Here is a 19,389-nt window from a genome sequence, read left to right on the forward strand (position 1 = left end):
GAATCGGCGGCTGAAGACTCCTGCAGTCTTCTTAAGGTAGCGCACAGCACTGCAGCTGTGCGCCATTTTCCTCTCAGCACACTTCACACGGCAGTCACTGAGGGTGCAGGGCGCTGGGGGGGGGGCGCCCTGGGAGGCAAATGAAAACCTTTAAAAAGGCTAAAAATACCTCACATATAGCCCCAGAGGCTATATGGAGATATTTACCCCTGCCTAAATGTACTAAATAGCGGGAGACGAGCCCGCCGGAAAAGGGGCGGGGCCTATCTCCTCAGCACACGGCGCCATTTTCTGTCACAGCTCCGCTGGTCAGGAAGGCTCCCAGGTCTCTCCCCTGCACTGCACTACAGAAACCAGGGTATAACAGAGAGGGGGGGCAAAATAAATGGCAATATATCAATATAAAAGCAGCTATAAGGGAGCACTTAATCATAAGGCTATCCCTGTCATATATAGCGCTTTTTGGTGTGTGCTGGCAGACTCTCCCTCTGTCTCCCCAAAGGGCTAGTGGGTCCTGTCTTCGTATAGAGCATTCCCTGTGTGTCTGCTGTGTGTCGGTACGTGTGTGTCGACATGTATGAGGACGTTATTGGTGTGGAGGCGGAGCAATTGCCAAATATGAGGATGTCACCTCCTAGGGGGTCGACACCAGAATGGATGCCTTTATTTGTGGAATTACGGGATAGCGTCAACTCGCTTAAGCAGTCGTTTGCCGACATGAGGCGGCCGGACACTCAATTAGTGCCTGTCCAGGCGCCTCAAACACCGTCAGGGGCTGTAAAACGCCCCTTGCCTCAGTCGGTCGACACAGACCCAGACACAGGCACTGATTCCGGTGGTGAAGGTGACGAATCAACCGTATTTTCCAGTAGGGCCACACGTTATATGATTTTGGCAATAAAGGAGATGTTACATTTAGCTGATACTACAGGTACCACTAAACAGGGTATTATGTGGGGTGTGAAAAAACTACCAGTAGTTTTTACCGAATCAGAAGAATTAAATGACGTGTGTGATGAAGCGTGGGGTGCCCCGATAAAAAACTGCTAATTTCAAAGAAGTTATTGGCTTTATACCCTTTCCCGCCAGAGGTTAGGGAGCGCTGGGAAACACCTCCTAGGGTGGACAAAGCGCTAACACGCTTATCAAAACAAGTGGCGTTACCCTCTCCTGAGACGGCCGCACTTAAAGATCCATCAGATAGGAGGATGGAAAATATCCAAAAAGGTATATACACACATGCAGGTGTTATACTACGACCAGCTATTGCGACTGCCTGGATGTGCAGTGCTGGGGTAGTTTGGTCAGAGTCCCTGATCGAAAATATTGATACCCTGGACGGGGACAATATTTTACTGTCGTTAGAACAAATAAAGGATGCATTTCTTTATATGCGTGATGCACAGAGAGATATCTGCACACTGGCATCACGGGTAAGTGCTATGTCCATTTCGGCCAGAAGAGCTTTATGGACACGACAGTGGACAGGCGATGCGTAGAGGAGTTATTTGGGGTCGGTCTATCGGATTTGGTGGCCACGGCTACGGCCGGGAAATCCACCTTTCTACCTCAAGTCACTCCCCAACAGAAAAAGGCACCGACTTTTCAACCGCAGCCTTTTCGTTCCTTTAAAAATAAGAGAGCAAAGGGCTATTCATATCTGCCACGAGGCAGAGGACGAGGGAAGAGACAGCAACAGGCAGCTCCTTCCCAGGAACAGAAGCCCTCCCCGGCTTCTACAAAAGCCTCAGCATGACGCTGGGGCTTCGCAAGCGGACTTGGGGGCGGTAGGCGGTCGTCTCAAAAATTACAGCGCGCAGTGGGCTCACTCGCAGGTAAATCCCTGGATCCTGCAGATAATATCTCAGGGGTACAGGTTGAAATTAGAGACAGAGCCACCTCGCCGTTTCCTGAAGTCGGCTTTACCAACGTCCCCCTCAGAAAGGGAGACGGTTTTGGAAGCCATTCACAAGCTGTATTCTCACCAGGTGATAGTCAAGGTACCTCTTCTACAACAAGGGAAGGGGTATTATTCCACTCTTTTTGTGGTACCGAAGCCGGATGGCTCGGTAAGGCCTATTCTAAATCTGAAGTCCTTGAACCTGTACATAAAGAAGTTCAAGTTCAAGATGGAGTCACTCAGAGCAGTGATAGCGAACCTGGAAGAAGGGGACTTTATGGTATCCTTGGACATCAAGGATGCGTATCTCCACGTTCCAATTACCCCTCACACCAGGGGTACCTCAGGTTCGTTGTACAAAACTGTCACTATCAGTTTCAGACGCTGCCGTTTGGTTTGTCCACGGCACCTCGGGTCTTTACAAAGGTAATGGCCGAGATAATATTTCTTCTTCGAAGAAAAGGCGTATTAATTATCCCATACTTGGACGATCTCCTAATAAGGACAAGGTCCAGAGAACAGCTAGAGATGGGTTTAGCACTATCTCAAGAGGTGCTAAAGCAGCACGGATGGATTCTGAATATTCCAAAATCCCAATTAATGCCGACAACTCGTCTGCTGTTCCTGGGGATGATTCTGGACACAGTTCAGAAAAAGGTTTTTCTTCCCGAAGAAAAAGCCAAGGAGTTATCTGACCTGGTCAGGAACCTCCTAAAACCAGGAAAGGTGTCTGTACATCAATGCACAAGAGTCCTGGGAAAAAATGGTAGCTTCTTACGAAGCAATCCCTTTCGGCAGATTCCATGCAAAGGGATCTGTTGGACAAATGGTCAGGGTCGCATCTTCAGATGCACCTGCGGATAACCCTGTCGCCGAGGACAAGGGTATCCCTTCTGTGGTGGTTGCAGGAGGCTCATCTATTGGAGGGCCGCAGATTCGGCATGCAGGATTGGATCCTGGTGACCACGGATGCCAGCCTGAGAGGCTGGGGAGCAGTCACACAGGGAAGAAATTTCCAGGGAGTGTGGTCGAGCCTGAAAAAGTCTCTTCACATAAGCATTCTGGAACTAAGAGCAATCTACAATGCTCTAAGCCAGGCGGAACCTCTGCTTCAAGGAAGACCGGTGTTGATCCAGTCGGACAACATCACGGCAGTCGCCCATGTAAACAGACAGGGCGGCACAAGAAACAGAATGGCAGAAGCTGCCAGGATCCTTCGCTGGGCGGAGAATCACGTGATAGCACTGTCAGCAGTATTCATCCCGGGCGTGGACAACTGGGAAGCAGACTTCCTCAGCAGACACGACCTTCACCCGGGAGAGTGGGTACTTCATCCAGAAGTTTTCCACATGCTATTAAACCGTTGGGTAAAACCAATGGTGGACATGATGGCGTCTCGCCTCAACAAGACACTGGACAGTTATTGCGCCAGGTCAAGAGATCCGCAGGCAATAGCTGTGGACGCGTTGGTAACACCTTGGGTGTACCAGTCCGTATATGTGTTTCCTCCTCTGCCTCTCATACCAAAGGTATTGAGGATTATACGGCAAAGAGGAGTAAGACTAGTGGCTCCGGATTGGCCAAGAAGGACTTGGTACCCGGAACTTCAAGAGATGGTCACGGACGATCCGTGGCCTCTACTTCTGAGAAGGGACCTGCTTCAGCAGGGTCCTTGTCTTTTTCAAGACTTACCGCGGCTGCGTTTGACGGCATGGCGTTTGAATGCCAGATCCTAAAAGGAAAAGGCATTCCAGAAGAAGTCATTCCTACCTTGATAAAGGCAAGGAAGGAAGTCACCGCGAAGCATTATCGCCGTATTTGGCGAAAATATGTTGCGTGGTGCGAGCAGCGGAGTGCTCCGATGGAGGAATTTCAACTGGGTCGTTTTCCTACATTTCCTGCAATCAGGATTGTCTATGGGTCTCAAATTGGGATCTATTAAGGTTCAAATTTCGGCCCTATCAATATTCTTCCAAAAAGAATTGGCCTCAGTCCCTGAGGTCCAGATTTTTATCAAAGGAGTACTGCATATACAGCCTCCTGTGGTGCCTAAGGTGGCACCGTGGGATCTAAATGTAGTTTTAGATTTCCTCAAATCCAATTGGTTTGAACCACTAAAGAATGTGGATTTGAAATATCTCACATGGAAAGTGACTATGTTACTGGCCCTGGCTTCGGCCGGGAGAGTATCTGAACTGGCGGCTTTGTTTTATAAAAGCCCTTATTTAATTTTCCATTCGACATAGGGCAGAGCTGCGGACGCGTCCGCATTTTCTCCCTAAGGTGGTATCAGCGTTTCACCTGAACCAGCCTATTGTAGTGCCTGCGGCTACAGACGACTTGAAGGACTCCAAGTTGTTGGACGTTGTCAGAGCCTTAAAAAATATACATTTAAAGGACGGCTGGAGTCAGAAAATCTGACTCGCTGTTTATACTGTATGCACCCAACAAGTTGGGTGCACCTGCTTCTAAGCAGTCGATTGCTCGTTGGATTTGTAACAAAATTCAACTTGTACATTCTGTGGCAGGCCTGCCACAGCCTAAATCTGTTAAGGCCCATTCCGCAAGGAAGGTGGGCTCATCTTGGGCGGCTGCCCGAGGGGTCTCGGCATTACAACTCTGCCGAGCAGCTACGTGGTCAGGGGAGAACACGTTTGTAAATTTTTACAAATTTGATACCCTGGCAAAGGAGGACCTGGAGTTCTCTCATTCGGTGCTGCAGAGTCATCCGCACTCTCCCGCCCGTTTGGGAGCTTTGGTATAATCCCCATGGTCCTTTCAGGAACCCCAGCATCCACTTAGGACGATAGAGAAAATAAGAATTTACTTACCGATAATTCTATTTCTCGGAGTCCGTAGTGGATGCTGGGCGCCCATCCCAAGTGCGGATTATCTGCAATACTTGTACATAGTTATTGTTAACTAATTCGGGTTATTGTTTAGGAAGCCATCTTTCAGAGGCTCCTCTGTTATCATACTGTTAACTGGGTTTAGATCACAAGTTGTACGGTGTGATTGGTGTGGCTGGTATGAGTCTTACCCGGGATTCAAAATCCTCCCTTATTGTGTACGCTCGTCCGGGCACAGTACCTAACTGGAGTCTGGAGGAGGGTCATGGGGGGAGGAGCCAGTACACACCACCTGACCTGTAAAAGCTTTACTTTTGTGCCCTGTCTCCTGCGGAGCCGCTATTCCCCATGGTCCTTTCAGGAACCCCAGCATCCACTACGGACTCCGAGAAATAGAATTATCGGTAAGTAAATTCTTATTATCTGATCTACCATATGGACCGGGCAGAATTGAGGACTCGTCCCCAATTTCTTCCTAGGGTGGTATCATCGTTTCCTTTGAACCAGCCTATTGTGGTGCCTGCGGCTACTAGGGACTTGGAGGATTCCAAGTTGCTGGACGTAGTCCGGGCTTTGAAAATTTATGTTTCCAGAAAGGCGGGAGTCAGAAAGTCTGACTCGCTGTTTATTCTGTATGCAGCCAACAAGGTTGGCGCTCCTGCTTCGAAGCAGACTATTGTTCGCTGGATCTATAGCACGATTCAGCTGGTTCACTCTGCGGCTGGAGTGCCGCATCCAAAATGGTGAAAGCTCATTCCACAAGGAAGGTGGGCTCTTCTTGGGCGGCTGCCCGAGGGGTCTCGGCTTTACAGCTTTGCCGAGCTGCTACTTGGTCGGGGTCAAACAAGTTTGCTAAGTTCTACAAGTTTGATACCCTGGCTGAGGAGGACCTTGAGTTTGCTCATGCGGTGCTGCAGAGTCATCCGCACTCTCCCGCCCGTTTGGGAGCTTTGTTATAATCCCCATGGTCCTTACGGAGTTCCCAGCATCCACTAGGACGTCAGAGAAAATAAGAATTTACTCACCGGTAATTCTATTTCTCGTAGTCCGTAGTGGATGCTGGGCGCCCGTCCCAAGTGCGGACTCTCTGCAATACTTGTATATAGTTATTGCTTAACTAAAGGGTTATTGTTATGAGCCATCTGTTACTGAGGCTCAGTTGTTGTTCATACTGTTAACTGGGTATGGTTATCACAAGTTGTACTGTGTGATTGGTGTGGCTGGTATGAGTCTTACCCTGGATTCCAAATCCTTTCCTTGTTGTGTCAGCTCTTCCGGGCACAGTTTCCTTAACTGAGGTCTGGAGGAGGGGCATAGAGGGAGGAGCCAGTGCACACCAGATAGTACCTAATCTTTCTTTTAGAGTGCCCAGTCTCCTGCGGAGCCCGTCTATTCCCCATGGTCCTTACGGAGTTCCCAGCATCCACTACGGACTACGAGAAATAGAATTACCGGTGAGTAAATTCTTATTTTCTGTATAAATATTTATACAGACCCAAAATATTGTATTAATATTGTATCAATGTATACTAAGCATGCTGATATATAACTGGGCATCAACTCATTTCCAGGATCACTCGGCCTGTTACAGTGACTGCTATATGTCGTACACATATGAAAATCAGAGCTTGATGTACAAATTCAACAATCTCAGCAGTGTCGGGACACTTATTAATGGACCCAGTTTCACTTCAAAAGGAACAAAATACTTTCATGTTTTCAACATCAGTTTGTGTGGAAATGGAGTAAGTTTCCAGACACTTAGATATGCAATGATATATTATATTATTTATACATATAAATCTATCTATCCTATCTATCCTATCTATCTATCTATCTATCTATCTATCTATCTATCTATCTATCTATCTATCTATCTATCTATCAAAGTATGCTTTACATTAATAATAAATAATAATCTTCTATTATTTGTCAGGAGTAATTATTTTCATGGGAACATTTGAGGGTGCAAGGTCAGACAACCAATCAGCAGTGCCTATCATTTTAAACCCTGTAGCTGATTGGTTGCTATGGGTACCTTGTCCACTGGTCCATTTCTCCACTCTGCTTGATCCATCAACCTGTAAACCTTGAATTCTCTGGGTGGAAGCATTGGAAATGCTGAATAGATAATTCTATTCCTAAAATGTACTTCAAGCATATTTCTCTTACGTCCTAGGGGATACTGGGGTTCCATTTAGTACCATGGGGTATAGATGGGTCCACTAGGAGCCATGGGCACTTTAAGAATTTGATAGTGTGGGCTGGCTTCTCCCTCTATGCCCCTCCTACCAGTTTAGAAAATGTCCCCGGAGGAGCCTGTCACGCTTATGGAAGCTCCTGAAAAGTTTTCTGCATTTATTTTTCTGTTTGCTATTTTCAGGCAGGTCTGGATAGCACCAGCCTGCCTGCTTCGTGGGACTTGGGAAGGGGGGGCAATGTCATGAAGGGTTAATGGTCCCGTTCCCCACTGACAGGACACTAGATCCTGAGGGAACTATTCGTAAGCCCCACCACGGCGAGCGTACATTCCCGCAGCACGCCGCCACCCCCTAACAGAGCCAGAAGAAAGAACAGTGATGCGTACTAAGCCGGCGTCCCGACTAGCGGGTCGCCGGGCATTATGGCGGCATGAGGATACGGAGACGCACGGCTTCTCACTGGGGTGGATTGCGTCTCCAGACTCAGTACACAACTGCGTCTCAGTACACTGGACACAGTACCCACACTGGCAAACAAAGTCTTAAAACGGATCTGGCTCCATTTTAAGCACAAAATTACCTCAGCCAGTATAAAAAAAGCGAAAAGACTGCGCGCTATTGAAGGGGCGTGGCTTCACTATGAGAGGACCCAGCAGCTCCACCAGCGCCATTTTCCCTCTGCAGTGGACACAGACGCTGACTGACAGGGACGCGCAGCTCCTCCGGTGTGACTCCAGATTACCTCAGCGGTACCAGGGGGTCATAGCAGGGGGGGAGCGATTATTAGTGTACTAAGTCCCCAATCTGAGTACTTAGTCTGCGACCCAGCTAAGCTTGGCATTAGCAATAAGGGCGCCGTGTTCAGGCTCCTAATACCTCTGTGTCTCCCTGGAAGGGCTCTTTGTGGGTTAAATGTGCTTTTAACCTTTTCCTGTGTGTGTATGCTGTCACATTTACAATATGTCAAGCAAAGAGTGTGTTTCATGTACGGCAGAGTGTCCCTCTTCCCCAGGGAGCTCACTACTATGTACGCAGTGTAGTGCACCTTCTCAGGCTAGCCGGGCTAAACCAGCGTGGCTGGATTCCATTAAAGTAATGATTTCCAATATATCTAATAAATTGTCCCGCCATGAGAAAGAGACGCAATACTTAAGACAGTCTGTGGATGAAATTATGAATAGAGACTCAGTCCCCAAACAAGCATCTCAGTCCCCTGCTATTTGTCCACAAAAGCGAACTCTGGCTCATATCCTGCATTCTGACTCTGACGCTGATGGGTCAGACATGGAGGAGGGGGAGGTGGATTCAGAAGAGGGGGGATGCTGTTCTGTCACAGGGAATAGAGGCTCTTATAGAAGCTATCAGAGACGTTCTGCAAATTCCTAACAAAGTGGCAGAGGAGTGTGAGGAATCTTATTTTAATGTAAAAAAGAAATCCTCAGTCTTTTTACCTGTGTCAAAGGAATTGAATACCCCTAAAAGGTTACTCTCATCTTTTCCTCCGGAGGATAGGAAAAAATGGGAAAATCCACCGATAGTGGATGCATCAGTATCCAGGCTGTCACGGAAAATAGTGTTGCCTGTCCCTGGTGCAGCCTCCCTGAAAGATACGGCTGATCGCAAGATTGAGACTACACTCAAATCCTTGTACATGGCTGCTGGGGTGGCCCAGAGACCCACTATTTCATGTGCGTGGATTACTAAAGTCATTGCTAGATGGTTAGGTAACCTAATTGAGGGGTTGGATTCCTTATCTAGGGGGGAGATTGTTTTACTCCTGCAACATTTACAGGACTCTGCGAACGTTATGGTGGAAGCCATAAAAGAAGTGGGTTTGCTTAATGCATGCACCACGGCACGCAGGAGCTTATGGTTACGCCAGTGGACTGCAGATGCGGACTCCAGCAAAGGCGTGGAAGGCGGACCCTTCACAGGAGAGGCCTTATTTGGAGACGAACTTGACAAATGGATATCCAAAGCTACTGCGGGTAGGTCTACATATCTTCCTTCTGCAGCTCCCCCAACTAGGAAGACCTACTCAGGACCTATCCTACAGTTCTTTCGGACTGCCAAGTTTAAGGGCAAAGCCAGAGAATCTTCTACAGCCAACAGAGGCGCTAGAAGTAAACTACGCAAACCAGCAACTGCCGGTTCTCAGGAACAGAGCTCCAGCTCTGCTTCCGCAAAGCCTTCAGCATGACGGTGGACCGTGATGCCTGAAAGACTGGCAGGTGGGAGCCCGACTAAAAAATTTCAATCACATCTGGACAACATCATGCCAGGATCCCTGGGTCATAGATCTTATTTCCCAGGGTTACAGACTGGAGTTTCAGGAACTCCCACCTCACAGATTCTTCAAATCAGGCTTACCAGTTTCACAGGAGGCAAGTATAACCTTACAGGATGCCATTCAAAAACTGGTACAAACGCTGGTCATTGTTCCAGTTCCACCTCATCTCCAAAACAAGGGGTATTGTTCCAACTTGTTTATAGTACCGAAACCGGACGGTTCGGTAAGGCCAATTCTGAATCTAAAATCATTGAACCCATACTTAGGTGTGTTCAAGTTCAAGATGGAGTCTCTGAGAGTGCTGATCAGGTCTGTAGGAAGGGGGAATTCCTAGTGTCTGTGGATATCAAGTATGCGTAACTTCACACTCCGATCTGGCCGCCTCATCAGACTTATCTACGGTTTGCACTGCAAGACTATCACTACCAGTTCCAGGCCCTACCTTTTGGTCTCTCCACGGCACCGAGGGTGTTCACCAAGGTGATGGCAGAGATGATGTTTCTCCTTCGCAAGCAGGGAATGAACATAATTCCGTACCTGGATGATCTTTTGATAAAGACTCCATCCAGGGAGAGGTTGTTGAACAGCATTGGCCTAACAACCCAACTACTCCTGGATCACGGCTGGATTCCGAATCTTCCGAAATCTCACTTAGAGCCAACTCGGAGGCTCCCATTTCTGGGAATGATACTGGACACACAATCGCAGAAAGTGTTTCTTCCATTGGAAAAGGCATTGGTAATCCATTCGATGGTTCGGGATGTCCTGAAGCCATCCTGGATATCGGTGCACCTAGGCATTCACCTTCTGGGAAAAATGGTGGCCTCTTACGAGACTCTTCAGTATGGAATGTTTCATGCACGACCCTTCCAGCTCGATCTGTTGGACAAATGGTCCGGATCACATCTTCACATGCACCAGTGGATCCGTCTGTCTCCAAGGGTAAGGATCTCCCTTCTGCGGTGGCTACAGACTTCTCACCTGATCGAGGGCCGACGGTTCGGGATTCAAAATTGGATTCTGCTACGGACGCAAGCCTCAGAGGTTGGGGAGCTGTTACCCAGGGAGTGCAGTTTCAAGAAAGATAGTCAAGAAGTCGTCCTTCCAATCAACATTCTGGAACTCAGGGATATATACAATGCCCCTCTGCAGGCCTCATATCTTCAAGATTGGGCCATTCAGGTCCAGTCGGACAATGTGACGGCAGTGATGTACATAAACCGACAGGGCGGAACAAAAAGCAGAGCAGCAATGTCAGAGGTGTCAAGAATTCTCCTCTGAGCAGAAAAATATGCTGCGGCATTGTCGGCGATCTTCATTCCGGGAGTAGACAACTGGGAAGCAGACTTCCTCAGCAGACATGACCTGAACTTGGGGTGGAGGGGGGGTCTTCACCTGGAGGAGTTCAGGTGCTTGACAAGTCAATGGGGTTATCCACTCCACAGATCGACATGATGGCCTCTCGTCTCAACAAGAAGTTCAAGCGGTATTGTTCCAGGTCGAGAGACCCAAAGGCGGTGGACGATCTAATGACTCCACGGGTATATCAGATGGTGTACGTGTTTCCTCCACTTCCTCTGATCCCAAGAATTCTGAAAAGAATAAAGAGGGTAAAAGATTCAAGCAATTCTCATAGCTCCGGACTGGCCAAGAAGGGCCTGGTACGCCGACCTCCTAGAGATGCTCTTTGAAGATCCGTGGCCTCTACCTCTTCGCGAGGATCTTCTGCAACAGCGCCCGTTCTTCTATCAAGACTTACCATGACTTTGTTTGATGGCATGGAAGTTGAACGGCTGATTCTTGCCAGGAGAGGCATCCCTGACAAAGTCATCCCGACTATGATCCAAGCCAGGAAGGGGGTAACGTCTAAACACTACTGCTGTATTTGGAAGAAATTAATCTGGGACTTTTCTGCTTTTTTTTGCAGTCGGGTGTGGATGTGGGCCTACGTCTGGGCTCCATAAAAGTCCAGATTTCGGCCTTGTCCTTTTTCTTTCAGAAAGAATTGGCTTCTCTTCCTGAGGTCCAGACGTACTTGAAAGGTGTTCTGCACATCCAACCTCCCTTTGTGCCTCCTACGGCACCTTGGGATCTCAATTTTGTGCTGCAGTTCCTCCAATTGGACTGGTTTGAACCGTTACAGGAGGTAAATGTTAAATATCTTACGTGGAAGACAGTCACACTGTTGGCCTTGGCTTCAGTGAGATGCGTGTCGGAGCTAGGTGCGATGTCTCACAAGAGCCCCTACTTTATTTTCCATGAGGACAGAGCTGAACTCAGAACTCATCAGCTATTTCTTCCTAAAGTGTCCGCGTTTCACACCAACCAACCTATTGTGGTTCCGGCTGTTACGGATACCTCTGCTAATTTAAAGTCTTTGGATGTTGTGAAGGCTTTGAAGGTGTATGTAAAGAGGACAGCTCGTCACAGGAAATCTGACTCGCTGTTCGTTCTCTATGATCCCAATAAGATTGGGTGTCCTGCTTCTAAGCAGTCCATTGCACACTGGATCAGGCTCACTATCCAGCATGCTTATTCCACGGCAGGCTTACCAATTCTGAAATTTAGTTCAGGCCCACACGACAAGGTCGGTGGGTTCGAACCGTCTTGGGCGGCTGCCCGGGGTGTCTCGTCTTTACAGCTCTGCCGAGCAGCTACTTGTTCAGGTTTGAACACGTTTGATAAGTTTTACAAGTTCGATACTTTGGCCTCTGACTACCTTCAGTTTGGTCAATCAGTTCTGCAGGAACCTCAGCACTCTCCCACACGGTTTGGGAGCTTTGGTACTTCCCCATGGTACTAAATGGAACCCCAGTATCCCCTAGGACGTAAGAGAAAATAGGATTTTAATTACCTACTGGTAAATCCTTTTTTCATAGTCCGTAGAGGATGCTGGGCGTCCACCCGGTGCTTCATTCTTCCTGCACTGTTACTTGGTTAAGTATTCTGGTTTGTTCAGCGGTTGCTGTTCGTGTTTCCAGTTTGGTTAGAATGGCTTTCCTATTGTTCTGTGTGCTGCTTCGTAATCTCACCACTTTTCTTATCTATCCTTCTCTCAAAGTATGTCCGTCTCCTCAGGCAGAGTATCCTAGACTGAGTCTGGTAGAAGGTGCATAGAGGGAGGAGCCAGCCCACACTATCAAATTCTTAAAGTGCCCATGGCTCCTAGTGGACCCGTCTATACTCCATGGTACTATATGGAACCCCAGTATCCTCTACGGACTATGAGAAAGGATTTACCGGTAGGTAATCCTATTTTTACATATATAGGGCTCATATAGATTTGCATGCTGATTCATTTTGTATACAATTTTTCACACTGTGCATACCCCATATTCGAGCCTATGCAACTACTGGTGATTGAGTCGTACGCATCTCATTCACACCCTCACTTGTGGCAGAATAGGCATAACTGGGTGAAAATGGAGCGGGTGCAAACAGGCTTTGCGTTCTGTGGGTGTGTATATGCAATTGAGGGCTATGCTGATATAGGTATACGTAGCGTCAGAGGTTAGGTGGATCTCTTGCAGCATGTATTAAGTTTATAGCTGCTGATGGTGACAATGCCTATTTCCATAAGTACAGACACATACAGTAGATGCACACAACTCTACAGAAGAAGCAAATGTCCACATTATTTCTGTGTACACAATGGGATACTGACTGTGTACAGAATCAGACCCATATTGTATAAGGCTTGTTAAGATCAGAGCCGGCCATAGGCATAGGCAAACTAGGCAATTGCATAGGGCATTTGATATGCCTAGGGTCATCAGAAGCTTCTGCTGATTAAAATGATATGCGGCATGCCTATATTCTGTGTGTAGCATTTCATATGCAGATACAGCCACAGTCTCAGACAGTATACAGACATGCTGCATATCATTTTAATCAGCGGAAGCTGCTTCTGCATCCTAGCCACATAGCAATGCAAATAAGATGCATTTTCATTAAAAAAAGGTGCCCGACATTAGCATTGAGGCAAGATTTATAAGGACACATCTGTATCCAAGCATAGGCAGAGGTCACAGTGTTTGTGGCAGTGTGAGTGCTGTGTGCATGTGAGTGGGTTGGTTGTGCAGTAGTGTTCGGAATATGTGTAAGGAGCATTATGTGTGTCATGTAAAAATGCATTAATAATGTGCAACATATGTGTAAGGGGCACTATGTGTGTCATTATGTGTATAAGGGCATTAATAATGTGCGGCATATGTGTAACAGGGTACTACTGTATGTGTGTCATTATGTGTATAGGGGCACTAATAATGTGTAGCACATGTGTAAGGGACATTATGTGTGTCATTATGTGTTTAAGGTCATTAATAATGTGCGGCATATGTGTAAGGGACATTATGTGTAAAAGGGCATTAATAAAGGTTATCATAATGTGTAAGGCGCATTATGTTTATAAGGACATTAATAATGTGTCTCATATGTGTAAGGGGCATTACTGCGTGAAATTATGTGTATAAATGCATTACTAATGTGTGGCATTATGTGTATAAGGTGCTCTACTATGGCATTGCGTATAGAAAGGGCACTACTGTGTCGTCTAATGTGAATAAAGAGCAATAGGGTGTGGTGTAATGTGAATAAGGAGCAATTCAGTGTGATGTAATGTGAATAAGGTGCTCTACTGTGAGGAGTAACGTTTATAAGGTAATGTGATACTACTGTGGGATGTAATATGAATTATGGACACTATCGCATGATCAAATGTGAATAAAGTTGCAGTACTGTGTGGCGTAATTGGAATTGGGGGTACTATTGTGTGGCCATGCCCCTTGCCAGCAAAAACGCACCCCTTTTTGGGCTGTGCGCCAAATGTGCGAACTGTTCCTATTTAAAATATAGGGGTACAAATACCAAAATAAGGACTGCTATGGGTGAGGGGTGATGGTGCTGGGAAAGAGGCGCAAGGTCAGAGGCGGAACCAGCCGTGGTGCTAGGGGGCACCAGCCAAAATCTTGCCTAGGACATCATATTGGTTAGGGCCGGCTCTGGTTAAGATGATGCAGGTACATGATTTACAGATCCAGTCATTGTTATCCAGTCAAGTTACATTTTTGGCTATCCTAAATTAATTACACCTAGCACATCTGCATAACTAGTGGTCTCAGAGATTACAATCTAGGGTAGAGATGTAATTTTGGGATAATTTGTTTGATGCTGACAAGGTAGAATAAGTGGTTTAAAAAAATACTTGGAAATAAATGTATTCTAATTCACATATTGTAAATTCATTTTTATTTTTCCTTCTAAGGGGGAAAAAATGGCCGTGTGCACTGACAACATTACTGATGTGACAGCAAAAGACATGGAAGCCGATGCCGAAGACACATCTACTTTCATAAAGTCTTTTGTATGCCAGTCTACTATCATTCCATCAGACAGCAAAGGGTTCCGAACCGCACTCTCGTCACAGTCTGTCAGCTTGGCTGATATGTTTCTAGGTATTACTACAAATATGAGTTAATAGTATGTATATAATAACATGATGAAATAATACAAATAACTGTACCCAATATGAATCAGTCATTTACATTCAGCTAATATCTTTTTTGACTGATATAGGAAAATGTTCATTTATGCTGTTTACCTCATAATTCTAGCTAAGTCTTTAGGACTCCATTTATTTAAAAATATACTTAATTTAAGTCCCATGTGAACTATCCCTGACTAGTGCATATGCATTCTGTTGCAGTCCAATTAATGGGTGGCCCTTATGTTTTCCTGGAGAAGCACAATTCCTTAACTTGAACTATTAAATAATTGGCTGATTCTATATGACTCTTACTAGAATATACAATGTTAGCAGCATTACAGCTAAATCTCCCTTAATGAGGTCAAAACCTGTTTGCCGGATCTAGAATACTGTGATAAAGCACAATCATCCATTTTGGAAATGCTTTTCTCAGCAAATCATTTTACCGTCAAGGATAACAGTGTGTGGGTAACATATAATGACTTCTGCTGTATATGGATTTTGTATAAATATTTGTTTTAATATGTTTGAATGTCAGCAGGAAAAATAATAATAGGAAATGCTGTTGGCAAATAGAACAGACAAAAGAAATCCACATTGACTGGACACATGTGGCTAAATGTAATAGCCAGCAAGAAGCAGGAAGTGCGGTATTCTGTACGAGTCTGGCCGGATTTTTAAAGCGGCAGTCATTTACATGGCATAACCATGTTGGTTTTGCTGTGTAATTGATTGCTGCTTTAAAAATCAGTCCAGACTTGCACCAAATCTTGCACTTCCTGCTTCTCAGGCTATTACATTTAGCCCCTGCGGTCCAGGCTTGCCCCTTGACCCATGGGTTGAGTGATGGGGTTATGCTACAAACTGATACAAACGAATCGATCTTTACGATCATTTTTGGCTACATTGCAGCCTGTTAGTGTGATCAGACGAAACATCTCAGTGCATGCCTAGGAGACTGTAAAATGACCATTGGTAGTTATAATAAAAATACATGAATTCAAGAGCTTCTTGAATTCTAAAGGCCCTACAGACATGGCGATACGCCGCCGAGCTGCCCGACTGCCGATACGGCAGACGGGCGATCCGGCGGCGGGGGTACAGTGACGGGGGGAGTGAAGTTTCTTCACTCCCCCCGTCACCCGGCTCCGCAGAAGTGCAGGCAAATATGGACGAGATCGTCCATATTGGCCTGCATGCACAGCCGACGGGGCACCAGCGATGAACGAGTGCGGGGCCGCACATCGTTCATCGCTGGAGCCTCCACACTGCACGATATGAACGTTATCTCGTTCATTAATGAACGAGATCGTTCATATCTTGTAGTCAAATCGCCCAGTATGTAGGGCCTATTAGCCACAAACTGTTGTGAGTTGTTATAGTGATTTATTTAGTTTGAGAACTATCCAAGTATTTAACTGTTGATTAACTAGGAGAGGGCAACACAGCATGCGGCGATGCTAAGCTGACTTCATATTAGTTATAGCTACTTGTTGCAATAGCATTCATTATCTCAACTGGTCATTTTATAATGAGTAATTGTCAGAAACTAGTTAAACTGATTGCAATCATTTGTGTTGTGTTTGTAAATGGTTCCCTTTATTGAGTATTTGTGCATATTACATAAAATTGAAGGTTACACTGTTAAAGACATTTTGCAACATGTTCATTACTTTTGGTAACAGAACTGATAATGTTAAACAATTCTCACTTCAGTAGGTATACTGTATATCTTATGGTACCATGTGTTTGTATATTTGAAATCTATATAATCTGGAATAAATACTGTGGATTTCAGATGTAGCTGGCAGATACAATTAATCATCATATGAATGTGTTGTATTTATGGATGCAGGTGCTACAACTAATAAAAGTTTGGGAGGAATCAGTATCAGGACGGACATATTTCCTTCTCAAAATAAGATACCTGATGTCAACTTCTTCTACAAGTAAGTTATATGTGCACTGGAGTTTTATCTTTTTACAAACACAATGAACTATTCTGTCTAATTCACAGCTACACCCAGCTACTATACATCATCTGTTCTTGTATATATAATGGTCATATTACATATTTCACATGTATTTGACAAAAACAGACAGCAAAAGCTATTCTAGTATTGAGACTAAACAAGTAGCTGTTAGTCCCTCACAGAGGCATCACATGAGCGCCACCATAAAGCACACATGTAGCCCAAACAGTAATATAACATACAGTATCGGGTGAAGGATCACCCTATGGTAATGGACTAAGCAGCTGCATAGACTGTTTGAATGCTTTGTGCTGTCTCTGGGTTTCATTTGTGGACCTGAAATACGGGATTGCTCAGCTTATTTTTATTTTTCAATCCATCATAGTATTTCTCAATGTTTTATGAAGTCATGAGAGTAAAGGTGCTGTATATAGATTTTATTACCAGTATAATAATTTTATATCATCAAATAATAGAGTTTTCATAAACAAGTACATGGCCTTACTGTACTCTTCTCTGACCCGCACAAGCATTCTCAAGGCTAAAGCAGACATAATTGCCAGAATCAAGCTAAAACATGTATATGTAAGGCCAATTCTCTGTATATGCTCAGAGCGATTTTACGCAATTTATGCTATGCTAGTTCACACAGAATCAGCCCAATTAGCCCCAAGTTTTCAACTTAAGTAAATCACCTTTTGCATCATCACAATTACTAATACAGGTTGAGTATCCCTTATCCAAAATGCTTGGGACCAGAGGTATTTTGGATATGGGATTTTTCCGTATTTTGGAATAATTGCATCCCATAATGAGATATCATGGTGATGGGACCCAAGTCTAAGCACAGAATACATTTATGTTACATATACACCTTATACACACAGCCTGAAGGTCATTTTAGCCAATATTTTTTATAACTTTGTGCATTAAACAAAGTGTGTGTACATTCACACAATTCATTTATGTTTCTTATACACCTTAAACTCACAGCCTGAAGGTCATTTAATACAATATTTTTAATAACTTTGTGTATTAAACAAGGTTTGTGTACATTGAGCCATCAAAAAACAAAAGTTTCACTATCTCACTCTCACTCAAAAAAGTCTGTATTTCGGAATATTCCGTATTTCGGATATTTGGATATGGGATACTCAACCTGTAATAGAATTTATAAAAATAAATTGCACACAGGACACGGGCTACCGCCAGTTACAGATGTGTCCTCATACATCTAGCCTCAATATGCCATGCAGCATAGATGCCTGGTGGGAGTGAGTTGACAAGTCCTGTGCAACTCTGCTAGCAACGGGCGTCTTTTTTTGCCAAAATACATCTTATTCGCAGCGCAATGTGGCTAAGATGCACCAGGAGACTGTGTTGATTGAATATTGTGTGTGACTGATTCTGTACACGGAGCACAACGAAACGTATTGGATAAAAGCTGCGGCTGCTACATTATAGCATTTTAAGAGACTCAGTCGCACACAGATATACAAGTGTTGCATATCAAATTAATCAGCACAGTCCCCTGGTGCATTCTAAGATGAATTTCCACAAAAAAAGACGTTCAACGCTAACAAAGTCTTACGTGACCTGGCGAACTGAGCGGGGCTGTTTGGCCCAACTGAAGCAACGATGTATGAGGACACATCTGTATGCACCACTTTATAAAGAGAATTACAGACAAAATAATCACTGTATTTTATCTCCAATATGAATTTTTTTTAACTAATGCAAAATCACAAACCTTTTGCTAACTTACGTTTAATTTTCTAAACAGCTTTATAGTTATAGTTATGACTGTATGTTTCCTCAGATCTTCAGCACTTACATCTTCATGTGACAAAGGAAGAGCTACTGTAATATCTATGAGGTGTAACCCCACAAGACATAGTCAGGGAGACATCTTGGTGCCCAGGTAATTAGTATTACATTACTAGTGCTGCTACTTATTTTTATTAATTAGTATTACATGTCTGCTATTTGCAGTAACCCTTTATAATTTCATCTGTTTTCTTTTATTTTTCCCCAAAAGCGGTGGGCTCAGAAATTTGTATTGAAATTTAACATGGCTACAGTTCTTTGAAAGTTTACTAATTAAAGCTTATTTCAGATGACAAATGCTCGGAATGCTAAGCCAACGTGTGCTGCCTTTTCATTGTGAGCTTTACAGCCCTACAGTACTAGTTATTTTAATGTGTCATGTATTTAAAATAATTGAAGGTTCCTGCAATTACTTGTGAAATGTAAGGCAATGGCTTAGCAGACTGCATTGTTTAACACCATCTATCTGTTAGAGAAGCTGAAGACAGATTATAAAAGGTCAGTCAGAACTAAAATAGAAGTTATGTCATTTTTAATAAGAACACATTAACATTGCATTAACACACTGGGTAATGGATGTTGATAAAAATGGCCTGTGTGTAGATAATATGACACATTGAAATAGAACAAAACAAAATGGTGGTACGTACACATGCCATTCCTTTGATACTGTACATCAGTATATATAGATATTCCATTGATACATCAGTGTACTGTATGCATAGTCTGTTGATTCATCAGTGTATTTTCATATTGAGTTGATTCAACAGTGTGTGTGTGTGAATATTCCTTTGATGCATCAGTGTGTATGTATATTCTTTTGATTTATCAATGTGTAGGTTCTTTCTGTTGCTATTCAATGTT

The 19,389-nt window shown here is 44.6% G+C and overlaps 1 protein-coding gene across 1 annotated transcript in view; it reads left to right on the top strand.

The window, feature by feature from the left end:
• The window catches only part of ELAPOR2 (endosome-lysosome associated apoptosis and autophagy regulator family member 2), a 181,398-nt gene that overhangs the window by 148,711 nt on the left and 13,298 nt on the right, over window positions 1–19,389 (top strand). The window contains exons 15-18 of the mRNA XM_063926927.1: window positions 6,321–6,494; window positions 14,504–14,693; window positions 16,581–16,674; window positions 18,518–18,619. Coding sequence (XP_063782997.1) covers window positions 6,321–6,494; window positions 14,504–14,693; window positions 16,581–16,674; window positions 18,518–18,619 — 560 coding nt within the window. The remainder of the gene's footprint in view (window positions 1–6,320; window positions 6,495–14,503; window positions 14,694–16,580; window positions 16,675–18,517; window positions 18,620–19,389) is intronic.

This window comes from Pseudophryne corroboree, chromosome 6, assembly GCF_028390025.1.
Source record: "Pseudophryne corroboree isolate aPseCor3 chromosome 6, aPseCor3.hap2, whole genome shotgun sequence".
NCBI classification, from domain to species: Eukaryota; Metazoa; Chordata; class Amphibia; order Anura; family Myobatrachidae; genus Pseudophryne; species Pseudophryne corroboree.